The sequence below is a fragment of the Suricata suricatta genome, chromosome 1, assembly GCF_006229205.1.
Source record: "Suricata suricatta isolate VVHF042 chromosome 1, meerkat_22Aug2017_6uvM2_HiC, whole genome shotgun sequence".
Lineage (NCBI taxonomy): Eukaryota > Metazoa > Chordata > Mammalia > Carnivora > Herpestidae > Suricata > Suricata suricatta.
In genome coordinates, this window is record NC_043700.1 from 139,778,418 (window position 1) to 139,799,043 (window position 20,626).

Genomic DNA, 20,626 nt, shown 5'->3' on the forward strand with positions numbered 1-20,626 from the left:
AGTGTTCTAAACGCACCCTTAAAGTTAACTATGCTTGGCAAATAGGTATGTGGGAAAATAGTTCTGGTTATTCAAAACCATATATCCTTAAAGTCTACAGAGTATCTTGCTCATGATTTACATTTTAAATACTCAGTTATTTCCAGATTCCTCATACCAATAGCTAAACTTTAAAAAATAGACATTTTTGTTCAAACTTCTATCTTCAATTCTAATAAAGTAAGTTTCTATCACGCATTTCCATTTTGAAGATTTCTGTTATGCTACTTTCAAGTTCAATTCTCATTTCTCCAGAAATGAAAGTCCTGGCAATAAGATCCCTCTCCTTCATACACATACAATATAAAAATCTTGCTATAAAAAATGAAATTTAACTATTATTCCTTCTTTCTTATTTGCAATGTAGAATGGAAAGTGCTGGGAAATTAAAAGTTGTGTCTAGGGTGAAAGTCTGGCAAGAATGAAAAGGACAAACAAGTAAGAGATAAATACTTCTATTACATACAAAAGACTCAAAAGGTAAATTAATGAGAAACAGTTATTGGGTAGGTTTGTTTTGCCTTTGTTTTCCTTGTTTGCTTGTTTTTAAACAAAATGTAAAAAGCTACTCAAGGAATTTAATTAGCAATTGTATTTTTTAATTTAAAAAAAACGTGCAATTCTAGATGCAATGGAGTATATAAATCTTAACTGTAGAGCTCAATGAATGTTTACACACACACGTGCCCCAACACACATACACATCCATATATGAAGATGAAGAGACAGACTTAAAGCTAGATTTGAAAATTTTATTAGAAAAGGGAAAACAAACAGAAACCCAAAAGGTTAAATGCTACTGGTCCTCTAAAGCAAAAGAGTTTTACTTTATTTAGTTAATTTTATTTTCATACCTCACAGTCCTCTTGCGTACTCTGAACATTGCACCATCTGGCAACAGGTTCAGGAACCACTTCCCAATCCTCACAGACCTGTTTAAGGATATTCACAAACGTGGTCTTCCCTGAAGCTGTTGTGACAGGAAAAGGAAAATTGAAGATGGAGACTTAGGGAAAAAAAAGCCAAAACGGTCATCAGCTTTTACAAAATTTATATTAGCAAACAATATAAAAAACAAAAATATTTAATTTCCTAAACTTTCTCTTTAGATTTACTTTCTGAAAGGATCCACACCCACTTGTATTAAGCACATGTTTGTTACTGTTTTTTAGTTTATCAAAGCCATGGAACAGAAGGATTTTAAACCTAGTAAAATTGTAGGCAAGGTGTTACAGGAGAAAAAAAAAAATCCGAGTCCTGGCCTCACTTTCCTTAACCAAGTAATTAGAGACAACTTTGTGGGAAATGGTTTAAGCTATTCTTCCACTTAATTAGATATGTGATTTTGGGCAAGTCAGTGAATTTCTCTGTGCCTGTTTCTTCATAATACAATGGAAATAATAATAATACCCTCTTTACAGAAACCTCTGTAATAAGCTATGAGTACAGTGACAATAACAGGCCCTTGCATTTTCAAAATTTTCCTCTCTACTTTGCTCTATTTTTTCAGTTTACAAACAAGCTTAAGTCCTTCCTATCTAAAACCAACTTAAAAATAGCTAAATGAACTATAAAATCTATATAAAGATGTATCCACAACCGAGAGCTTTAATATGAGAAATAGTATATGACGCTAATCTTACAACTATATGACATTAAGCCATAGTGCCTAACAAAAATGACAAAAACGTTTTTGCACAGCACCCCTATAAGCAACAGCCACATTTTCTTCTGCTTCACTTTCAAGGTTCTGTGCACTTTATCCAACCCTTAAAAAAAAAGTTGTACGTTGCTTCTCCCTGATCATTCACTAGTTTCTGAGATACCTAGAAGGAAAAATAAAGGAAATAGTTCAGGTATAATCAGGGCATATTATATTCACTACTTTAATACTACCTGGGAATACATTCCATTTAATAGTAGGGAAAGTCTTGATCTAGAATTTAACAGGGTGTAGCAATACTCCAAATGACCACCACACCCTCTATATCTGAAGTCACCAAATGTGGTTATATTAGACATCTCTGGTCAACATAAAGTGTTTCTCTCTCCCTCTCTCCATATGTATACATAATTACATACACACACATATTAAAAAATATAAAAAAGCAGCTTCTGAAAGCTTTTTAATTTTTTTAATGTGTGTTTATTTTTGTGAGGCAGAAGGGACAGAAAGAGAGGGAGACAAAGAATCCAGGCTCTGAGCGATCAGCATGAAGTCTGACCCAGGGCTCAAACTCATGAACCACAAGATCATGACCCGGGCTGAAGTCAGACGCTTAACTGACTGAGCCACCCAGGTGCCACAGCTTCTGCAAACTTATAAGGAAAACTTCCCCATCTTTATAAACTGGATTCAAAGAGGGCACAAGAACTTATCTTTGTCATGAAGAACTATATTAAAACCTAGGACATTACCTAGGCAATAGAAAAAAAGAAAAAAACCACAAGCACTTTAAAGGATTACACATAGGACCAAAACAGGGAGTGCGGACGGTGGTGAATAAGAAGGTAACACAGAACAGAGAACTGCTAAGAAGCATAACACAAAGTCATATTATCCATAGGATGGAAGAAAAACTTTTAAGGACAAACTAGATGACCACTAGCTTTAATCATGGGGAAAACAGTGGTGACTACCGATTTTGTATGGAGAGGGTAATCATAGGGACTGTGAAGCATTTAGAACGGTAAGTGGAATGATCACTGGACATTCACTGAGCTAGATGGAAGAAGGAAAGGAAACTATGATGTTCAGAAAGAGGATTCAAGGAACGTACTAAAAAATCAGGCATCACCCAGAGTCTGAAAGCAATTTTTTTTAAAAAAATAAATCTTCTTTAAGTTTATTTATTTATTTTGAGAGAGGTGGAGACAGCACAAGCAGGGGTGGGGCAGAGAGAAACCCAAGCAGGCTCTGTGCTGTCAGCTTAGAGCCCGATGTGGGGCTTGAACTCATGAAACATGAGATCATGACCTCAGCTGAAACTGAGAATTGGACACTTAACCGACTAAGCCACCCAGGAGCTCCAACTCTGAAAGCACTTAATGCTAGAGCATTCAGCTTTCTTCTGACACACCTACAAAGAGAAAAAGGTCATGTGGTCATACTCTAAAATTTTAAAAGCAAAAACAGCTACCCTTTAAAATTACTTTTTAGTTCAAGCAGAGTAACAACCATTACCTGTAGTTCCCACCCCGATTAATCTAGTTCCTTAACTTTTGAGGGGAAAGCAGGGAGCTAGAAAATAAGCTAATTAATAAATTACTCTTTGAAAACAAAGGAGAACAAGAACCAAAGACACTGATATTAATACTTTAAAAAGTCATGTGGGACCTAACAGAATTACTAATGCCAAGCAGGCATTATGATGCCAAAAATCATCTGTACAAACTATTAATATGAAAAGAAGCAGGAAAGGCCTCTATAAATCTAACACAAGGGAGTATTATAGTAACAGAAATCATGAGATGAGTTACGTGAGTATAAACTAAAATGACCAGTTAAAGTTCAAGTTCTAGGCATCACAAAATAGTCTTTTACATACATATTAGCAATTTGTATACTTCTACTTATTTGGGACTGGCAAATAAGGTGTAAGGGACAGGAACAGCAGCACGAGCACATTAACAGCAACTAACAAAGCCTTAGTGTCAGGAAGACAAGTGTAAGGCACACACTCATCCAAAAAGCAAATTGTTATCTTACAGAAACAGAAGCCCAGTGTTACCAGATCTTTAGATATTGTACAGGATGCCAAGAATCTAAATGTTCAAAAGGAAATCTCAAAAAATTTAAATGATAGCAATTGATTTTTTTTTTTTTTTTTCCAAGAGAGCCTGGGTGGCTCAGTGATTAAGCGTCCGACTCTTGATTTCAGCTCAGGTCATAATCTCATGGTTGATGGGCTCAAGCCCTGAATCAGCTCCATGGTGGCGGTGTAGGGCCTGCTTGGGATTTTCTCTCTGTCCCTCTCTCGTGCATGATCTTTCCCTCACTCCTAAAATAAACAAACTTTAAAAAATAATATTTCCAACATCCTAAAAAATTTAATAAAAAATTTTTTCAAGTCTATACAAGCCACTACTGTGTAAATACAAGTCATCAGTTTACAACTCTTTCCAGTGAGATAATGGAGAAGTCAGAGAAGCATTTTAAGCAGGGGAAGAACACACTGACATTTATATATAGAAAGTCTGCTCTGGAGCTAGGTAAGAGAAAATGGAGAAGGAGTGACACATTAGGAAATTATTCAGGTGCTGGGAAGATTAAAGATGCTTGGGGGAGATCTAGACATGATATGTTGCCTAACTGCATTTAAGAAAGGGAATAGGAATAATTCATTGTGATATTGATGAGGTGTTGTTCATTCAAAGTTGAAATGAACTTTGTTCAACTGAAATGGCTTTGTTCAACTACTTCCTCCTTTATATATGTTCTTCTTTCTCTGGTAAGTGTCTGTGAGGAATAATACTAGTAAACATTCAACTTCAAAGAATTTATCCTAAAAGGAAATGAGAATCTATTATGTGGATCTTATCCACTGGTGCCTTTATACTGGAGAAATGCAACAAAATGTCCTCCTTGAGGGTGTGTTCAGCTGTTCTCTACTACTTGGAATACCATTAGCATCTACTTTGACTTGCCTTTTTAAAGAAGTACAAGGGCTATGAATGTGGTAAGAATTAAAAAACATTTGCTGTATGCATGAATGGCCAGTACCCAACCTGGAGCCAAAAAAATCCTATCAGAACAGGAAGTGTCAGGCATAGGTTTCCTGTGGTAGGAAATAAAGAAGAATATAAGCTCAGATGTACCTTGCAAAACGATATGCATAGTATAGACTGCCCTCATCCGGGTTAGGAACAGAAACAGTACTGGTCTTTGAATCATAAGCCAATGTTTACTTGGAAGTGGGGTAAGGGGTGAGGAACTCCATTACACTAAGATCATTAAAAACTCTTTCCTTGTACTGTAATGTTCATAGCTGTTTTATCCCTAATCGTTAAAACTGGAAATCATCCTGATGTTCACAACTGGGGAAGAGATAAACTGTGGTATATCCATGCAATGGAATACTACTCAGCAATAAAAGAGAACTACGTAAGTATAATAGGAGAAGATGGGATTCAGTAGGCAGAAAGGGAAGAAGCTAAGGAAGACTTGAAGGTCACTGGGTGGGGAAAAACACATATTTTAAAACAATGCTGGGAGTCTGACCAAACCTGATTCGCTCAGGTGTGGAGTTCCTCTTAAGAATGTAACAGACACCTTCTACTCCCCTCAGGTTCCCCTCGGCAATTAGACAAAAGACGGGACTGAAGGTAAGTGGTAGATCTTAGAACATACGACCCTCGTGGAACAGTGTGGCCATAGATCACCCCTCATACAAAGGAAACAAGCCAAACCAAAAGGAATGATTAGGCATATAGTTACCTAGTCAATAAGGGTAGAATCTGAGAGGGAACAAGGGGGAAAGGTTGGGGGGCCGAACCAGAACCCTATAAAACAAGGACCCTTGCCTACAGTCGGCTGGGCATTCACTTTCGAATGCCCCCTCTCTGTAAAGAAATCTTTCCTGCAATTCGTACTTTCTCATGCTCTGAAAAACTTTTGCCTGCTGCTCATTTCATTCTGGGTCCACCTCTTCATTCTTCGAAGTGGGGAGACAGCGAATAAATCTAAAAGCATTATGCTAAATAAAAGAAGGGAGACCCAGAAGGCTACATACTGTATGACTCCATTTATAGGACATTCTAGAAAAAGGCAAAACTTAGAAACCAGATCAGTGGCTGCCAAAAGGCAGGAATGCAGAGGGAGCCGACAACAAAGGAGCACCAGGGAACTTTCCGAGGTGATAAAAATGTACTGAATCTAGGTCATGTCGTAGTATATGTGTGTCATACCTCGTGGAAAAGTACACCTAAAAGGAACATTTAATGTATGTAAATGACACCTCAAGAACTAACACGGCCTCAAAATAAAAAGGAAGCTTTCCCTTCGCGCGATCCCAACAAAAGGAGGAACCGGGCCCAAGTGCACCTTTCGAGGCCCCCATGCCCGGGCAAGCCCCGCCTGACGCCCGGGAGCCGCCGCGACCCTGGGTCACGGGAGACGAGCGGGGCAGGACAGGGCAAAATGCGTTCGCTGGGAAGGGAGACAGAGGCCGTGTGCGCATCCACACAGCCAGGCCTGAAGGAAGCCCTCGGGGAAGCCCCCCTTCCCCCCCAGCTCTGGGACCAACATTTCCCTAAGCTCCTTACCAATGTTCCCTTCGACAGCAATCTTCTTGATGCGGGCCCCCGCAGAGCCGGTTGCGGGAGATGGGCAGCTCCTCTTAGGTGGGGTGGCCATTCTGGTCTGGTGGCGACCCTAGTACATCCAACAGGGAAGGCTGGGAGGCGGCCACAGGTGCGCGCGCTGGAACTCCCGCCACTGCCAAACGTGACCAGACGCGCCTGCTGAGCTCCCGCCTGCGGCAGGTTCCCGGGACCGCGGGTCTCGGGGTTTGATTTTGGCGCGCGGAGGCAGCTGCCGACGGGGGCGGGCCTGCGCCGCGGCCGCCCGCCCCGCGGGGAGGCCACGCCCCCTCCGTCTCCCCGTCTGACGGAGTCACGAGCGGCCCCTAGGCCTCGGCGGCCGCGGGCGGACTCCTGCGTGCGCGCCCGGCACGTCGGGTCACGCAGGGACGCAGGGCGGGATGGCGCGCGCGATGGCGCGCCTCTTTCCAGGACTCGCAGTCCTCTGCGACCGAGGGCTAACGCTGAAGCTGGAGGGCGAGCCAGGCAAGTGAGTGACACCCACCCTCGTCACCAGTAGTGGCGAACTCTCCTGAGGGTCGTGTAGAAATCAACAGAGCATCTGGAACAGAACTGGCCGAGAAGCAGTGTGCGGTAGGAAAACCAAACGGATTACCCGTGGAGTCCAGTCCGAGGACAATGGTGAGGCTAGGTCAGGCCAAGTGCAGGCGGGCAACCCAGCCCTCAGGAAACGCATTGTACTCTTACTGCGTGCCAGGCACTGTTTCGAGCGCTGTTCTTGAATTAACCCGCAGCCCAGTGCAGGAAATCCCACCATTAGGCCGATTTATCAGGGAGGAAACAGGCCCTGAGAGGCTACTTGTTCAAAGTCTCAAAGCCCGTGAGAGGGTCTGGCATGGGAATTGACGTAGTCAGACGCCACTACACAGCAAGCTTTTCCTGATCTCTCAAACCTCTCTCGGTTTGCTTTAAGTCCTGTTTATGCTCCAGGAGAACACGCCACACAAAAATGTGCCACTATGGCATATAGATAATTTCAAAATAAAGGAACTTTAGAAACCGTACAAAAAGGGGATCTCTGCCCCTCCCTTGGTCCCCCTTGAAAGCAGGAGACGAATCTATGTAAAAGGTGCCCTCCCTGGAGCAGGAGGGCAGAAGGCCTCCTCCTCACCAAACAGGGAATTGAGGCCTGAGAACGCCTATGAACAAACCCTGCCACTTCTTCACCAATTTATTACCCCAAACCCAATCCCCTTTGTCTCGTCAGTTCTTTACTAATTTATTGTTTCTTTGTCTAAAAGATGCAATGGTCTACCTTTGAATTTCTTATTTTTATGAAGTTCCTATATGTACATAATTAAATTTGGTTTCCTCCTGTTAATCTATCTTGTATCAATTTAATTAGTGGACCAGGCAAAGGACGTAAAAAGGGAGGAAGGGAAAATTTTCCTGCTCTTACAGTGCTATGCAGACGTTACCACACTGGGTATGTTTCTGTTCAGCATGACTATAGCTAGCTTAATGTTGCATGCCCTACACCTGGCACATAGTTAATCAATGTTAAATTTTTGAGTGGCTACCTATGTGCCATGAACTCAGCTAGGAGACTTATCTAGCTGGGGACAGATGCAGTGTAGAAATACTCAGAATTTGTTTTTAATCTTGGTAAAGATCTGGTAAACTGACACTACTCCATCTATTAGTTCCTGAGCTCAAATGGTCTACAGAAACCAAATGCCCTATTACTCTGTTATCTTGAAATTACCACCAGTCCTGAAATGCATCTAATGGTAGAATCACAGGGGGCATAAATGGTGAATCCATTCTAAGAAAAAGCAGAAATCAAAATGTGAATCCATGGGGAACTCTAGGTTAACTTCCTTATAATTATTTTATTTTATTTTATTATTTTATGTTTATTCCTTTTGTTTATCTCCATAGTAATTAGCAGCAGGATCCTTGAAATGAAAAAAAGCCTGAATGCTTACCATCAGGGATGGCAAGGAATCTGGGGAAGCCATTAGGTGTTATATTCCACATCCAGGCTTGGGGGGAAACCCGTGAAATGGTAAAGGTATTGGGAGATACTGAGAGGTAAGGCAGGGTTAGTCTCTGAGACCTTCAAACAGGAGGAAAGTAGACAAAGAAGAGGAGGAAATTCCATATGGATCTGATAAAGATGTTTAGAGTTGAGCAGAAAGTGTGGTTTCCACAAAAGGCACACAAGAAAAGTAGTATAGAGCCGTGATTGAGAGGTTTAAGCAGTGGAAAATTAAGGACTAGTTTCAAATTTCAGCTCTGCTAGTTTCTGGCTGTGAGAATTTGAGTTCCTCAAAGCTAAAAAGTGTTCCTTAAAAAGATGAAGTAGATGGTGGAAATAGGGAAACTTAAGCTTTCTTGGCACCAAGTTCAGCATAATTTCCCATTTTCCTACATAAACCTGTGGATAATACAAGTAAGAGACAAGAGAAAAGCACTTTTGAAATCACCTTCTTGATTTTTGTCAACAGTCCTTTATCTGAAATCCCTGTAACCAGATTTTCAGAATGTAAACATTTTTGGATTTTAGAAAAACAGTAGTGTCAATGGAGTATTACTAGACAATCAAAAAAGAATGAAATCTTGCCATGTGCAAGAACATGGATAGAAGAGTATTATGCTAAGTAAAATTAGAGAAAGACACATATCGTATGACTTAACTCATATGTGGAATTTAAGATACAAAACAGAGTAACATAAGGGAAGTGGAGCAAAAATAACATAAAAACAGGGGAGCCTGGGTAGCTTAGTTGGTTGAGCCTCCCACTTCGGCTTAGGTCATGATCTCATGGCTCATGGGTTTAAGCCTTGTGTTGGGCTCTGGGCTGACAGCTCAGAGCTTGGAGCCCACTTTAGATTCTATGTTCCCTCTCTCTCTGCCCCTCTCCTGCTCACACTCAGTTTGTCTCTCTCTCTCAAAAATAAGCAAAATAAATAAAAACAGGGAGGGGGCAAAACATAAGAGACTCTTAAATACAGGGAACTGAGGCTTGCTAAAGGGGTTGTGGGTGGGGGGATGGGCTAAATGGGCAAGGGGAGGACTGAGCACTGGGGGTTATATGTAGGGGATGAATCACTAGATTCTACTTAAATCATTGTTGCACTTTATGCTAAATAACTCTGTAGATGGTATATGTGTGTATATATATATGTAAAATATATAATATATATTGAAAAAAACAATACTGTGGTACATATATTATGTAGCCATCCCTCACCCTTCTGCAGAGGTTGTTAAATCCATTACACAGGTATTTTGCAGTGAAACAGATTTCACATTAAGTGGGATAAAGACTATTAACTTTAGATCAGGTTAAGTTCACATTAAATTAAAAAAAATACTTTCGTTTTCCAAGTTTTTCAGATTTTGGAATTGCAGATAAAACACAGGGTATTAGCGGCCCTGGGTGGCTCAGTAGGTTGAGCTTCCAACTCTTAATCTCTACTCAGGCCATGATCTCACAGGATCAAGCCCCGAGTCAGGATCTGTGCTGACAGAGCAGAGACTACTTGGGATTCTCTCTCCCTCTCTCTCTCTGCCCCTTCCTCACTCACGAGTGCACATTCTCTCACTCTCCCTCTCCCAAAAATAAATATATTTTTTAAAGGGTATTGGGGCATCCAGCAATTCGTGAACATGCTACCATCTTCATCCTTCCTCACCCAAAATTTTGCTACCCCTTCAATTTGAGAATTCCTTTTTGTCTCTGGGAATGCTGGTGTTACTAAAGAACAAGACAGGACCTTGACTGGTAACACATAGGTTTATTACGAAAACTCTATAAAGTGAGAAAAGAGAACAAAGGCAGGAAAAAAAGGGCCTTGAACATTAATATGGTTATAGCCGATATATTGTCAACACGAACCCAACAACTTCTGTAAAATGGTATTTATTAACTTAATAATCTTGGTTATGAATTTCTTCTTACAATCTTCATTATTGCCTAGAAATACATGAACGCAGAAGCCATTATAAAAGCAAGAGTGGGGAGTCAAGGTGCTTCAGCAGATCTGAAGTGCCATAGCAAAATAACATACTAGAAAGGCTCGCAGGGAACCATTAGCCCTACATAAGTCCTTATCAAAGGAAGATATATTAGGCTGCATGCTTGCAAAGGTAAACTTAGGCCATCAAGAAACAGGACACTGTGGAGTGCCCGGATGTCTCAGTCAGTTACGCCTCTGACTCTTAGTTTTGGCTCAGGTCATGATCTCCCAGTTCCTGGGTTTGGGACCCACGATGGGCTCTGCACTCTTAGTGCATAGCCTGCTTGGGATTCTCTCTCTCCCTCTCACTGCCCCTCACTCACTCTTGCTCTCTTCCCTCTCAAAATAAATTAACTTGAAAAAAAAAAAAAAAGTGACACTGTACTCATTAGGATGTTTAAAATAGGAGTATAAGACATTCATTTGTTTTTATTTAAGTACTCTCTACCGCCAACACAGGGGTTGAACTCATGACCCCGAAATTAAGAGTCACATGCTCTTACAACTGAGCCAGCTAGGCACCCCAGGAATATAAAACCTTTATTAAACATGGTTGCTTGAAGCAGTATTTAGAACTTCATATCAAAATGCATCATTCCAAATAATATTATATAATGAAGAATTAACCATTTCAATTTAGTACAATAGAGGCAAATGAACATTTTCCTCAAAATATAGTTAATTTTTGTATGGGTATTTTATATTTTATACACAGATGCTTTATAGCTGCTGTATGTGCAGAATAACAAGGTGCCTTTAAGTATGCAGGTTTACAATCCACATCAGCATGAACTAATATTTCTACTCCTAGTTTTTTCTACAAACACCAATTAGTGATACTGGGAGACTATGGTGACCTGATGTTCTAAACACGAATGCCTATAATAAACATCTCTAGATAATGATACTTTGAGAATACTCTAAAATACATACTTCCTTTTAGAACTTACATATCAGGGTAAAATGAAGATCCTCCAATACTGTTTATTAATATTGCTTTTTAAAAATATTTATTTACTTTTTAGAGACTGCAAGCAGGGGAGTGGCAGAGGGAGGGGAACAGAAGATCCAAAGTGGGCTCTGTGACAGGCCGAGAGCAGCGAGCCAGATGTGGGACTTGAACTCACAAACTGGGAGATCATGACCTGAACTAAAGTCAGATGCTCAACTGACTGAGCCACCCAGGTGCTCCTGTTTATTAATATTCTTCAATGGTCTATACTGAAGATAAAGTAGTAGAAAAGGTTGACAAAAAGGTCAACAAATAATTATTTTGCTAACTGTTCTCATTGTAGTAGAGTATTTAAAGAAAACAAACAAACAAAAGCATTGGCTTCAAGGTCAGGACTATTTGGGTTCTAATCCTGGTCCTAATCAGTGATTTGTACAATTGCTGAGCTTCAGTTTTCTAGCAGCAAGACACTGAGATACTAACCTCTGAGGTTGTTGTAAACATTAGAAAAAATATAATATTCAACATATCCCATACTTAAAATATTCTTCTAGGAATGTGTTCAGTGTGGGAGCTCCTAAACAAAAATAATCAGCAATGCAGGATTCATGGCCAAATGTAACTATTTATTAATTTTTCTTAAATAAACATTCAGTTTCTTCCTTTAGAAAAAACCTAGAATTTAAATATTTCCCATCCCATCACATACAAGTCTGTATACATTATTTACATCTTTCAATTAAACATATTACAGATTTTCTGACATTCAGTATCCCTGTTTAAAATGACAAAGCAGTTGAACTTTGATCTGTAATAGTTAGAATTTGAGTAATCTTGGCACAGTTTTCAATATAGCATTCATGTTGCACTTCATATTTTAGACCATTTTTGCCCATCCAGCTACCTAAAAAAAAAGAACCGTGTATCTGCACGAGGGCAGGCCCCCGGTCTTGCACGTTCTCTGGGATATTTGCAGCGTTAATGCTGCCCGGGGCTTCTGTTAGATGGCACCGGCAGGATTATGCTCTTGTCCTCAGAAATTATTTCCATTCAGACTCTAAGAGTTGTCATGTTTATTGTATCTCTCAACCTAGGTTTCATGACACAATTCTTTGATAATTTTAAGTAATAATGCATAGGAAAAGTTCAAATAGAACAAAAGTTAAGTGTTCCCTACAGGATTAGGGCCCTTACCACCTTTGTTATGCATGTACAAAAATAAGAAATACAATTTAGTGACTGTAAAAAACTATTTCCCCTAAAAATAGTTATCTCTGCAGAGTAATTTAAGGAGAAATGTGTTCTTAATATGGAAATGCACTAATCTATTATCTCAGAAAATAAAAATGAAAATATGTACAAACCTGTGAGAAACACCAACACATAAGAATTTAATACACAGAAGAAAAATTAAATATTAACAAAAATCTTAAATTACTAATAATCTCAGCTTCAGCAGCATAACTTCAAGAAAGCTGTCAACCAAAACAAACCAAAAATGCTTGTGTAAGTTGCACCTTCCAACACTTCGGTCAGTGGATTACAGAATGTGCTTCAGAACCACTAACAACGAGGACCTGCACAATCAACCCATCTGTTTTGTTCTCCTAGCGCAATGGAGACTGAGAGGTGGGAAGTCAATGGTGTACGGAAGTAATTTAAGAGGGAGATGACAAGTCCACAGAGCTAAAAGAGGCCAGTGATTTCATTATCTGTCTTTGAGACTTGTAACCCAAAATGTTCTATTGTATAGGATTATACACAGAAAAGGAACTTGCATCGTACTTGCAAAACTGAGATTATTCAGTATTTTAATATGTATTCCCTCTTTTGTCAAAATTTAAGTTTTGTTCAGCTATATGAGTGGCAGACATGGAACACAGTATACCTTTAAAATAAACTATTATCTATAATTAACTTGTTAGGAACGTCTTAGAATTTTAAGTTGTTTGTAATCAGAATTGTTACTATACTTTAAATTTAAACTTTTCCATTAAATCTTAAGATATCTTTACCTCTAAATAATAGTATCATATACCTTTAAACTGAAAAACAGTAACTACTATGCGTGAATCTTAACATTATGACAAAACTCTACTATTTAAATTACTTCAGGAGTGGTTCTTTAAAGTATAGATCTAGAATAGCATTTCTAAAATTGGTATATTCTTTAATATTTCAGATAAGTTTCAAAATAACTTTTCCCCTTGGTATGCAGTCACATTTTCAAATTACAAATATATTTATGGTCCCCTATCTTTTAAAAAGACATTCAAAATTTTTAAAGTTATAAATGATCTATGAAATGATTATACAGTTTTAAATATTTTATCTGTGATATACAAGCTTAATATTCAGCATAATTATTATATAAAACTTATTCCAATTTCTTTGTACAATGATCTGAAGTCTTTTCATTTGAGTGAAAATGTTTAAAAAAAAGGACAAGGGTAAAGGCTTTTGTTACTTTAAGCTATTTCTATATTAAATATTGGATCCATTTTTTTCTTACTGTCCCTTCAATCAGAATTATCCTATAGTGGTTGATATAAAATTGCAAAGCTATCAGGGAAAGGAACAGAAGTAGAAAACAAGAGATAGACTTTGATTTTTTAATTATTATATTTAACAAATAAGGTAATTAAACTAAATTTGTAAAGATTAAACAAAACCTATACATCCAAATGAAACTGTCTACTTAAAAGTAGTGACATCAGGAAACTATTCCTTTATTAAATGGTGCCACCAATGCTCAAAACATTCTCTTCTGCAAATTTGGAGCCTCTGACAGTTTTTTGAACTTCCCTAATGGTTTAGTTCTAAGAAAACAGCAAAGTAGAGTTGGTTTGGTGAATGAGCTAGATCATATTAAGCTGCCAAAAAAGTCTTCGGTGCAAGTAAAATGACGAAACAGATTTTCTTGCATAGTCATAAACCAATTCTCAAAGCATTTCTGAAAATGCTCCAAACACATTACACCTTCAAGGCATAGCTAGAGAGAGTAGTGCTCCCACAGAAACCACTCTGAAGATCAACTCTCATTTGGATGTTTAAGGTATGACATACTTATTTGAAAAGAAAGTCCTATAACTTAATAATTGTATCTCACATTTCACCATTTCAGTGGTTATCAAAACCTCTCTCAGAGAGGGTGTACACAAAGGTATAAAAGAAATGTCACTTTGCTATTTTCCCATAAGCAAGGAAAATGCTAACACATAAAATGGAGTCTGGTGATTACATGTAAAATATAAATATCCACATCATCTGTATTTCCTGAAGATAAGAGATGGTAGTGTTTTATCTTTCCTGATAAGCCAGGCAGTAACTCAGTCTGAGATCTATTATACACTAAGCCTATCTTCTCCCACCTAACACATTTTATACTCACCCTTTAGAATTTACAAATGACAAAAGTAGAAAGAACAATCTAAAATCTTTCAGTGTACAGTAAACTGACCTCCAAAGCCTCTACCAGCTAACTAATACATGCTTACTGTTTTAATGAAGTCTAATGCCATGCTTTTTATGGGAAAACTGAACAATCAAGTCAGCAAATGAAAACCAGTAGCACCATCTACTGCTTAATAAAAGATTTTCACTCTTGGTTATTAATTTCTCTTTACCAACATTACTCCATCATTTGAAGTTAACTTCTAAAACTTGCTTCATTCCAACATTTAACCAAAGCATTGTGATAATAATACTATGTTAACTTTCTACTTGACATTTTATGCTTTAATTAGTGGATGAGAAAACCAACTTCTGCTTTAAATCTCTGTATAAAGAGCAAGGGGGGAAATCATTATCTTGGTTGTTTACAAATTATATTAAGAGATCTGAAAAGATTCCAATACACATTTGTAAGCAAACTGCTACAAAACCAGGATTTGATCCTTATTTTATAAAGGGCATCTTATTAATGCTCATGGGAACTAATCAAATCAAAGCAACGGTTTTGTTAAATTGATTATTTCTCACATGCTCTGGTGGGCGTTTCCTTACCTGTAGTCACATAACACCACATACAATGCCAGGCCTCTCCCTGAAAGAACTTCTCTACTTTGTTACCATACACACAGGTACACATCTCCTTACTTCCTTTTTTTTTTTATTAAAAAAAATTTTTTTAATGTTTTTATTTATTTTTGATACAGAGAGAGACAGAGCATGAGAGGGGGAGGGGCAGAGAGAGAAGGAGACACAGAACTGGAAGCAGGCTCCAGGCTCTGAGCTAGCTGCCAGCACAGAGCCTGATGCGGGGCTCGAACCCACGAACTGAGATCTGACCTGAGCCGAAGTCGGAGCCTTAACTGACTGAGCCACCCAGGCACCCCCTCCTTACTTCCTAATAATACCTCTGTTTAAAGGAATACTCAGAAGCAGGCACCTGAGATTCTGACACAGAGACAACAAACTCCTATCTACACACAGTAGGAAAGGAGGGCCTCAAACGAAACATTAATTTCTAGAAACATTTTTTTCATTTTTACAGTGTACTACTGTGTAACGCTTAAAAGAGCAAGAACAGTTTTTCACTATTTTCTGCCTTCGGCTATTGCAACCTCTTTGTTACGAGGTTGATATAAAGTCCAACACAGTATGGAAGACTACTGGAATAATCATGTGCTTCATTTTCATCAATAAATAGGATCCCAAATCACTTGATGCCAAATTTTATTTCTGAATCAACCTACAGTGGTTGATATTACCTATCTGGATAATAAAAGATTTGTTTTAAGGAAGTCAGTTACTTCTCACTGCAGCTGATCAATAAACATTACCAATGAACATCCAACATACTTGCCTCTGCCAGGCTCTCCCACTGCTTCTACTGTTGGTACTTGGAGAATGATTGTTAGAATAAAATGGAGAAAAAGGCAGTTCCTAGTCATCATAACTAAAATGGCATTAAATTGTATCACTGCTCTCCTTGTTAATGGCAAAGACAGACTGATTTAATTTTAGATTAAAATTATCTTCAACTGACCATTTTTAGTCTATACAATTTCAAAGCAAGATTTGTATTCCATAAGGAAAAAGGTATGTATTTCAAACTAAAGGAAGAATATGTATCTGTAATTGAAGGAAAGAGATTTTACCAGAAATGACTAAATAAAAACAAAGTCTGAAAAAGATACTTCTCAAGACTAAAATTGAAGTGAAAAATGTTAAAATTATTTTAAAAACTAACTTTCTAAACTTTTTACTTATGGGAATAATTCACTGGAAAGCCATGATAAAATAAAATGTAAAAGTTAGTAAGTTTTGAATTAGCACTTACATTGTTTGATATCACTGCAAAGAGAAAGATTTCCTTTCGCAGTGGAAAAATCAGAAGTCAGAATGCTTCAAATTGGGCCTATCACAAGCAAAGAAGGGTACTGTATCATTTTAAAATGACAGGCAAACACCAGCTCCATTCACTGAATGGAAATGCTAGAGAGTGATCAATTTCCCCCAAACAGTCCTTAAATTCCATGTTTAATGTCTACACCTAAAATTAAAAATTTATGTTTAACTTCTCATGGAAGCTGATTCCTAAAAGGAAGTCTCTAAGACTTTGTTTACAAGAAATTGGTTAAAAACTTCATGCCACTCTACTCAAGGATTTTAAGACAAGACTTTTTGAACTTGACTCACCAAACTTAATCCCATCTATAGCTCCCCATACAAACAAACCCTCCCAACCACACACTCCTATCCATCCCCTCCTCTTCAAAGTAGAAGGGAATTCTCTAGACTTATGGCTCATTTGGCAATTGCTAAGAAACCTCACAGTTCAGCATCACCTCTGAAGATGGCAAACCTATATTTAACCTGAATTTTTACACCTAGAGTGCAGTTAACATGTAAAAAGAAACTAAAATGCAATAGGTATTACACTTCAACATCCTCAAGTTTCAATATCACAGATATCCAGAGATGGAAAAAAGACCTGCTTGTAGAACTTTAAGCATTTGTTGAACAGAATTACCATCAATATCAAAAATAATTAATAAATACTAATTTTGTATGTTCTACATGCACACCTTTGCAAATTGTGTTTCTTCAATGTAGTAAAAGCTGGAGATCACCAAGTTAGGTAAACTATGGCTTTTATCATAGATATTTTAAAACATGCATCAGTAGTAAGTGCCCTGGGTAGTAATCCTAATATTGTTCAAGCCCTGTTCAGTTCTATGTCTGTGGTTTGCACCTCAGAAGTGAGCCTACCAAGGCACTTAAAAACATAAGTCTTTTGGGGACTTCAGAAATTGGCCACAATTTATACAACACAGAATCTCCATCCGTCAGCAGTCCAATCAACGAGCATTTTTCTTTCAGCACACAGCATTATCAAAAATTCTGCAAGTAAGCAAACCAAGTAAACCAAAAAAAACAAACACCATATGCCACTAAGACAAAACTTACCCCTATCAAATATAGAGAGAATGGTTCTTGGCTTCCTTCAGCAATAGACTATGGTTTCATTTACTCAGAATAAAGAAAAAGAAACCTAAACAAGCCCCCCAAAACCTAAGACAAACAACGACCGAGATAAAAATAAAACACAACAAAATCCAAATACACTCCACACACTTCATTTGAGGAAGAATTTGCACAGCTCTGTGTCCTTTTATCTGTCCTTTGAGGTGAGTTTTTCAATCAGTTCTTGGAGTGGTGCAAGTTCTCTTCTATCAATAAGGTTGAATTCCTACGCATGATAAAGGCAGGAAAAAATAGTAAAGCGGATTATTTACATCTCATTCCAAAGCAGACTTCCATTAACATTTGTTGGAAATTAGCTTTCAAAGTAAATAAAGGTCTAATCATTTTTTTTAAAATGTTTTCTATTCCCTCGCTCTGTCTTAACTTAGGCAAATCACTTGAGTACTCCTGATACTATGTTGTACACATCTAAAGTAATATTAGGGTCAATCCCCCTACCTTGTAAAATACTGTGGGGACTAAATGCGATACTGTGTGTTAACCACTTCATGTAATTCCTGGCATAAAGTGAATACTCAAAAAATGAGAGTGCTGCTTCCTGCTAAACGGGAATAACTACTTAGATATAGTCAAACAAGTGGGGACCAAAAAATCTAGCATCTCAGGCAAATTTTAGCCTTATATGAAGAGTAAAAGAGTTAACACCTGCAAGCTATCATGAGATGTAGTAGGAGAGTAACGAAAAAACACGAAGTCCACAAATGATAAATAAAATCCTATAAGAAACAAATTAGAAAGCCTGGATTTAATTTTTACTTCTTTAGAAATTCCACTCCTGTCATTCTGAGCTTCCATTCTAAATAGATTTTCCCAGAACTATAACACTGTACGGCTAAATAAATACAGGCTGTGTGTACTTCTGATCTTATACTCTGCCATGGTCAGGCATCCTGAGCTCCCAATTTCATTCACTTCTTGCAATGATCATATGCCAACATTAAAGTAAGTACTGGGGGGAAGCATTAGAAGCATCTAAGAGCAAGCCTATACCTAAGATTTTTGGGATCTAGACTAAGAACACAAATGGATATACATATATATAGCATATGACTAAAAATTTTACATTAAGCTAAAACATTGTGAAATAAAACATGTTCTATCTTCCTACCTTAACAAATGTACCTTAAAAGTGACCAGGAAAGCAGATTCAAATTTCGAATTCTCAAGATTCCTCAGGATTCTGCACTGGAAAGGGGTAATATGAAGAGAGCCTGTCCCTGACTCTCAGCAAACCTGCCTGACCTTCCAACCCCCAGCTCCAACCTAAACTTCAAGAAGCCTCCCTTGCAGGAGTGTGGATACTGTGGCTGGTTTATGTACCCATGATCACACACCTTCACAAACTGCTGGCATCTGGCTACCCCTAAGATCTAGATGTATACGTATCAGAGACATGACCATCCCTTGAAAGAAGAGACGCAAGGAAAAGATTAATGCACAACTTGGAAATGTAACTAGGACCATGTGAAAAGGAAATTGAGATGTTAGGTACCAGAGCACAAACCAGAGAGATCTGAGAGGTATGTTCTTTGCCCTGTGGGTCCCTTACTCTGGGAGTACAGCTGGAGAAGCTGTGAGGTCTAGGGCAGAGGCCCCCACTTACTCCAACAAGGGGTGACTGTATACTAATGAAACTACCTTTAAGAAGGTCTCAGTGTCTTGAAATGTAAATAGGCTCAGATATGGCAAATGCTATGTATCAACCTGCTACTATTTGCTAGGAGTTGAGAGATAACATTGTTTTTTCAGATAAGATCATATAGTAGGATAAAACTAACCCTTCTCAAGGGAGAATATCCTCTTCTAAATCACTAAAACCTGAACATTAGCAATCCTGTTCTAAATCAAAGAACAGAAGCAAACTTTGAGATAACATTTTCTTTTTTTTCTATAGGTGTCTGTAGATAGGATCCCATGGTAAAGTAACTCTTCTGAGCAACAGTTTTGTCAAGTTATGATCTAAAATGCGTTTATATAGGTGAAATTAAGACATGAAATGTGTGCTTTCAGTGTGAAGGGTATGCAGAGAGGGAAAACAGACACATTTTTCCTCAGTGGAGATGCAATGAGGGGAGGGCATTTATAAGTATATGCCCACAGATAAAAAAAATAACACATACTTAAGGCTTGGACTTCAGGATGAGAATATCGGATTCCTCTTAGTCTACACCCCTGAGAACTAAAGGGACAAGGAAGAGGAGGTCAACCAGTGTCAGAAAAAAAGACTAATGGACTTCTGGAATAGTAACACTCTTTGGGGTGTTTTTTTCTTCTTTTGGTCATAAGGAATAGTACCTAACTTAAAAATTATTCAGCATGTGGTTTTAAAAAGGAGGGGAAAAAAGTTTTTATATACAAAGCCCATTTCCAGGCCAGTATATGCTAAAATAATAATAATAATAATAATAATAATAATAATAATAAAGATCCAGGGTAGACAGGAACTGAGGGTTAAGAGGATTAAGAGGAATGCTAAAATGGTAAAGGGACCAAGTTCATGTATAGGCTTGCCAACCAGCCAAGTTCCTAATTCAGGCCATCCATTATGTCATGTTAACTGAAGCAAAGCCAAGGTAAGACCTCTCAGATCCATTTTAGACTTGCATGCCACCAACCTGGAGATGAACAGAATTCAGAAACAAAAGGCCTTATCATCATGGCAAGTACAGAAGAGTTTGATAAAGACTAGGGAGATATGGCAAATTTTATCCTAACAGTATGGGTGTAGTAATCACCTTGGAATTCTGCACATAACTGGTTTTACTGACCAAAAAAGACCTCCTGGGGCACCTGGGTGGCTTGGTCAGTTAAGTGTCCAACTTCAGCTCAGGTCATGATCTGACAGTTTGTGAGTTG

The 20,626-nt window shown here is 38.2% G+C and overlaps 2 protein-coding genes across 5 annotated transcripts in view; both read right to left on the reverse strand.

Annotated features, from left to right (window-relative positions):
• DCK (deoxycytidine kinase) overlaps nt 1-6,421 on the reverse strand; it is a 28,506-nt gene extending 22,085 nt beyond the window's left edge. The window contains exons 1-2 of the mRNA XM_029930267.1: nt 6,304-6,421; nt 894-1,009 (exon numbers count right to left, since the gene is read on the reverse strand). Coding sequence (XP_029786127.1) covers nt 894-1,009; nt 6,304-6,394 — 207 coding nt within the window. The 5' untranslated portion in view covers nt 6,395-6,421. The remainder of the gene's footprint in view (nt 1-893; nt 1,010-6,303) is intronic.
• An 11,419-nt stretch (nt 6,422-17,840) lies between these two features.
• The window catches only part of MOB1B (MOB kinase activator 1B), a 48,158-nt gene continuing 45,372 nt past the window's right edge, over nt 17,841-20,626 (reverse strand). For 2 of the 4 annotated variants that reach the window (XM_029945117.1, XM_029945137.1), the window contains 2 exons: nt 18,879-18,955; nt 17,841-17,975 (listed from right to left, as the gene is read on the reverse strand). In XM_029945117.1, coding sequence (XP_029800977.1) covers nt 17,927-17,975; nt 18,879-18,955 — 126 coding nt within the window. In that variant the 3' untranslated portion in view covers nt 17,841-17,926. The remainder of the gene's footprint in view (nt 17,976-18,878; nt 18,956-20,626) is intronic. The other 2 variants (XR_003910982.1, XM_029945125.1) reach the window with 2 other exon arrangements.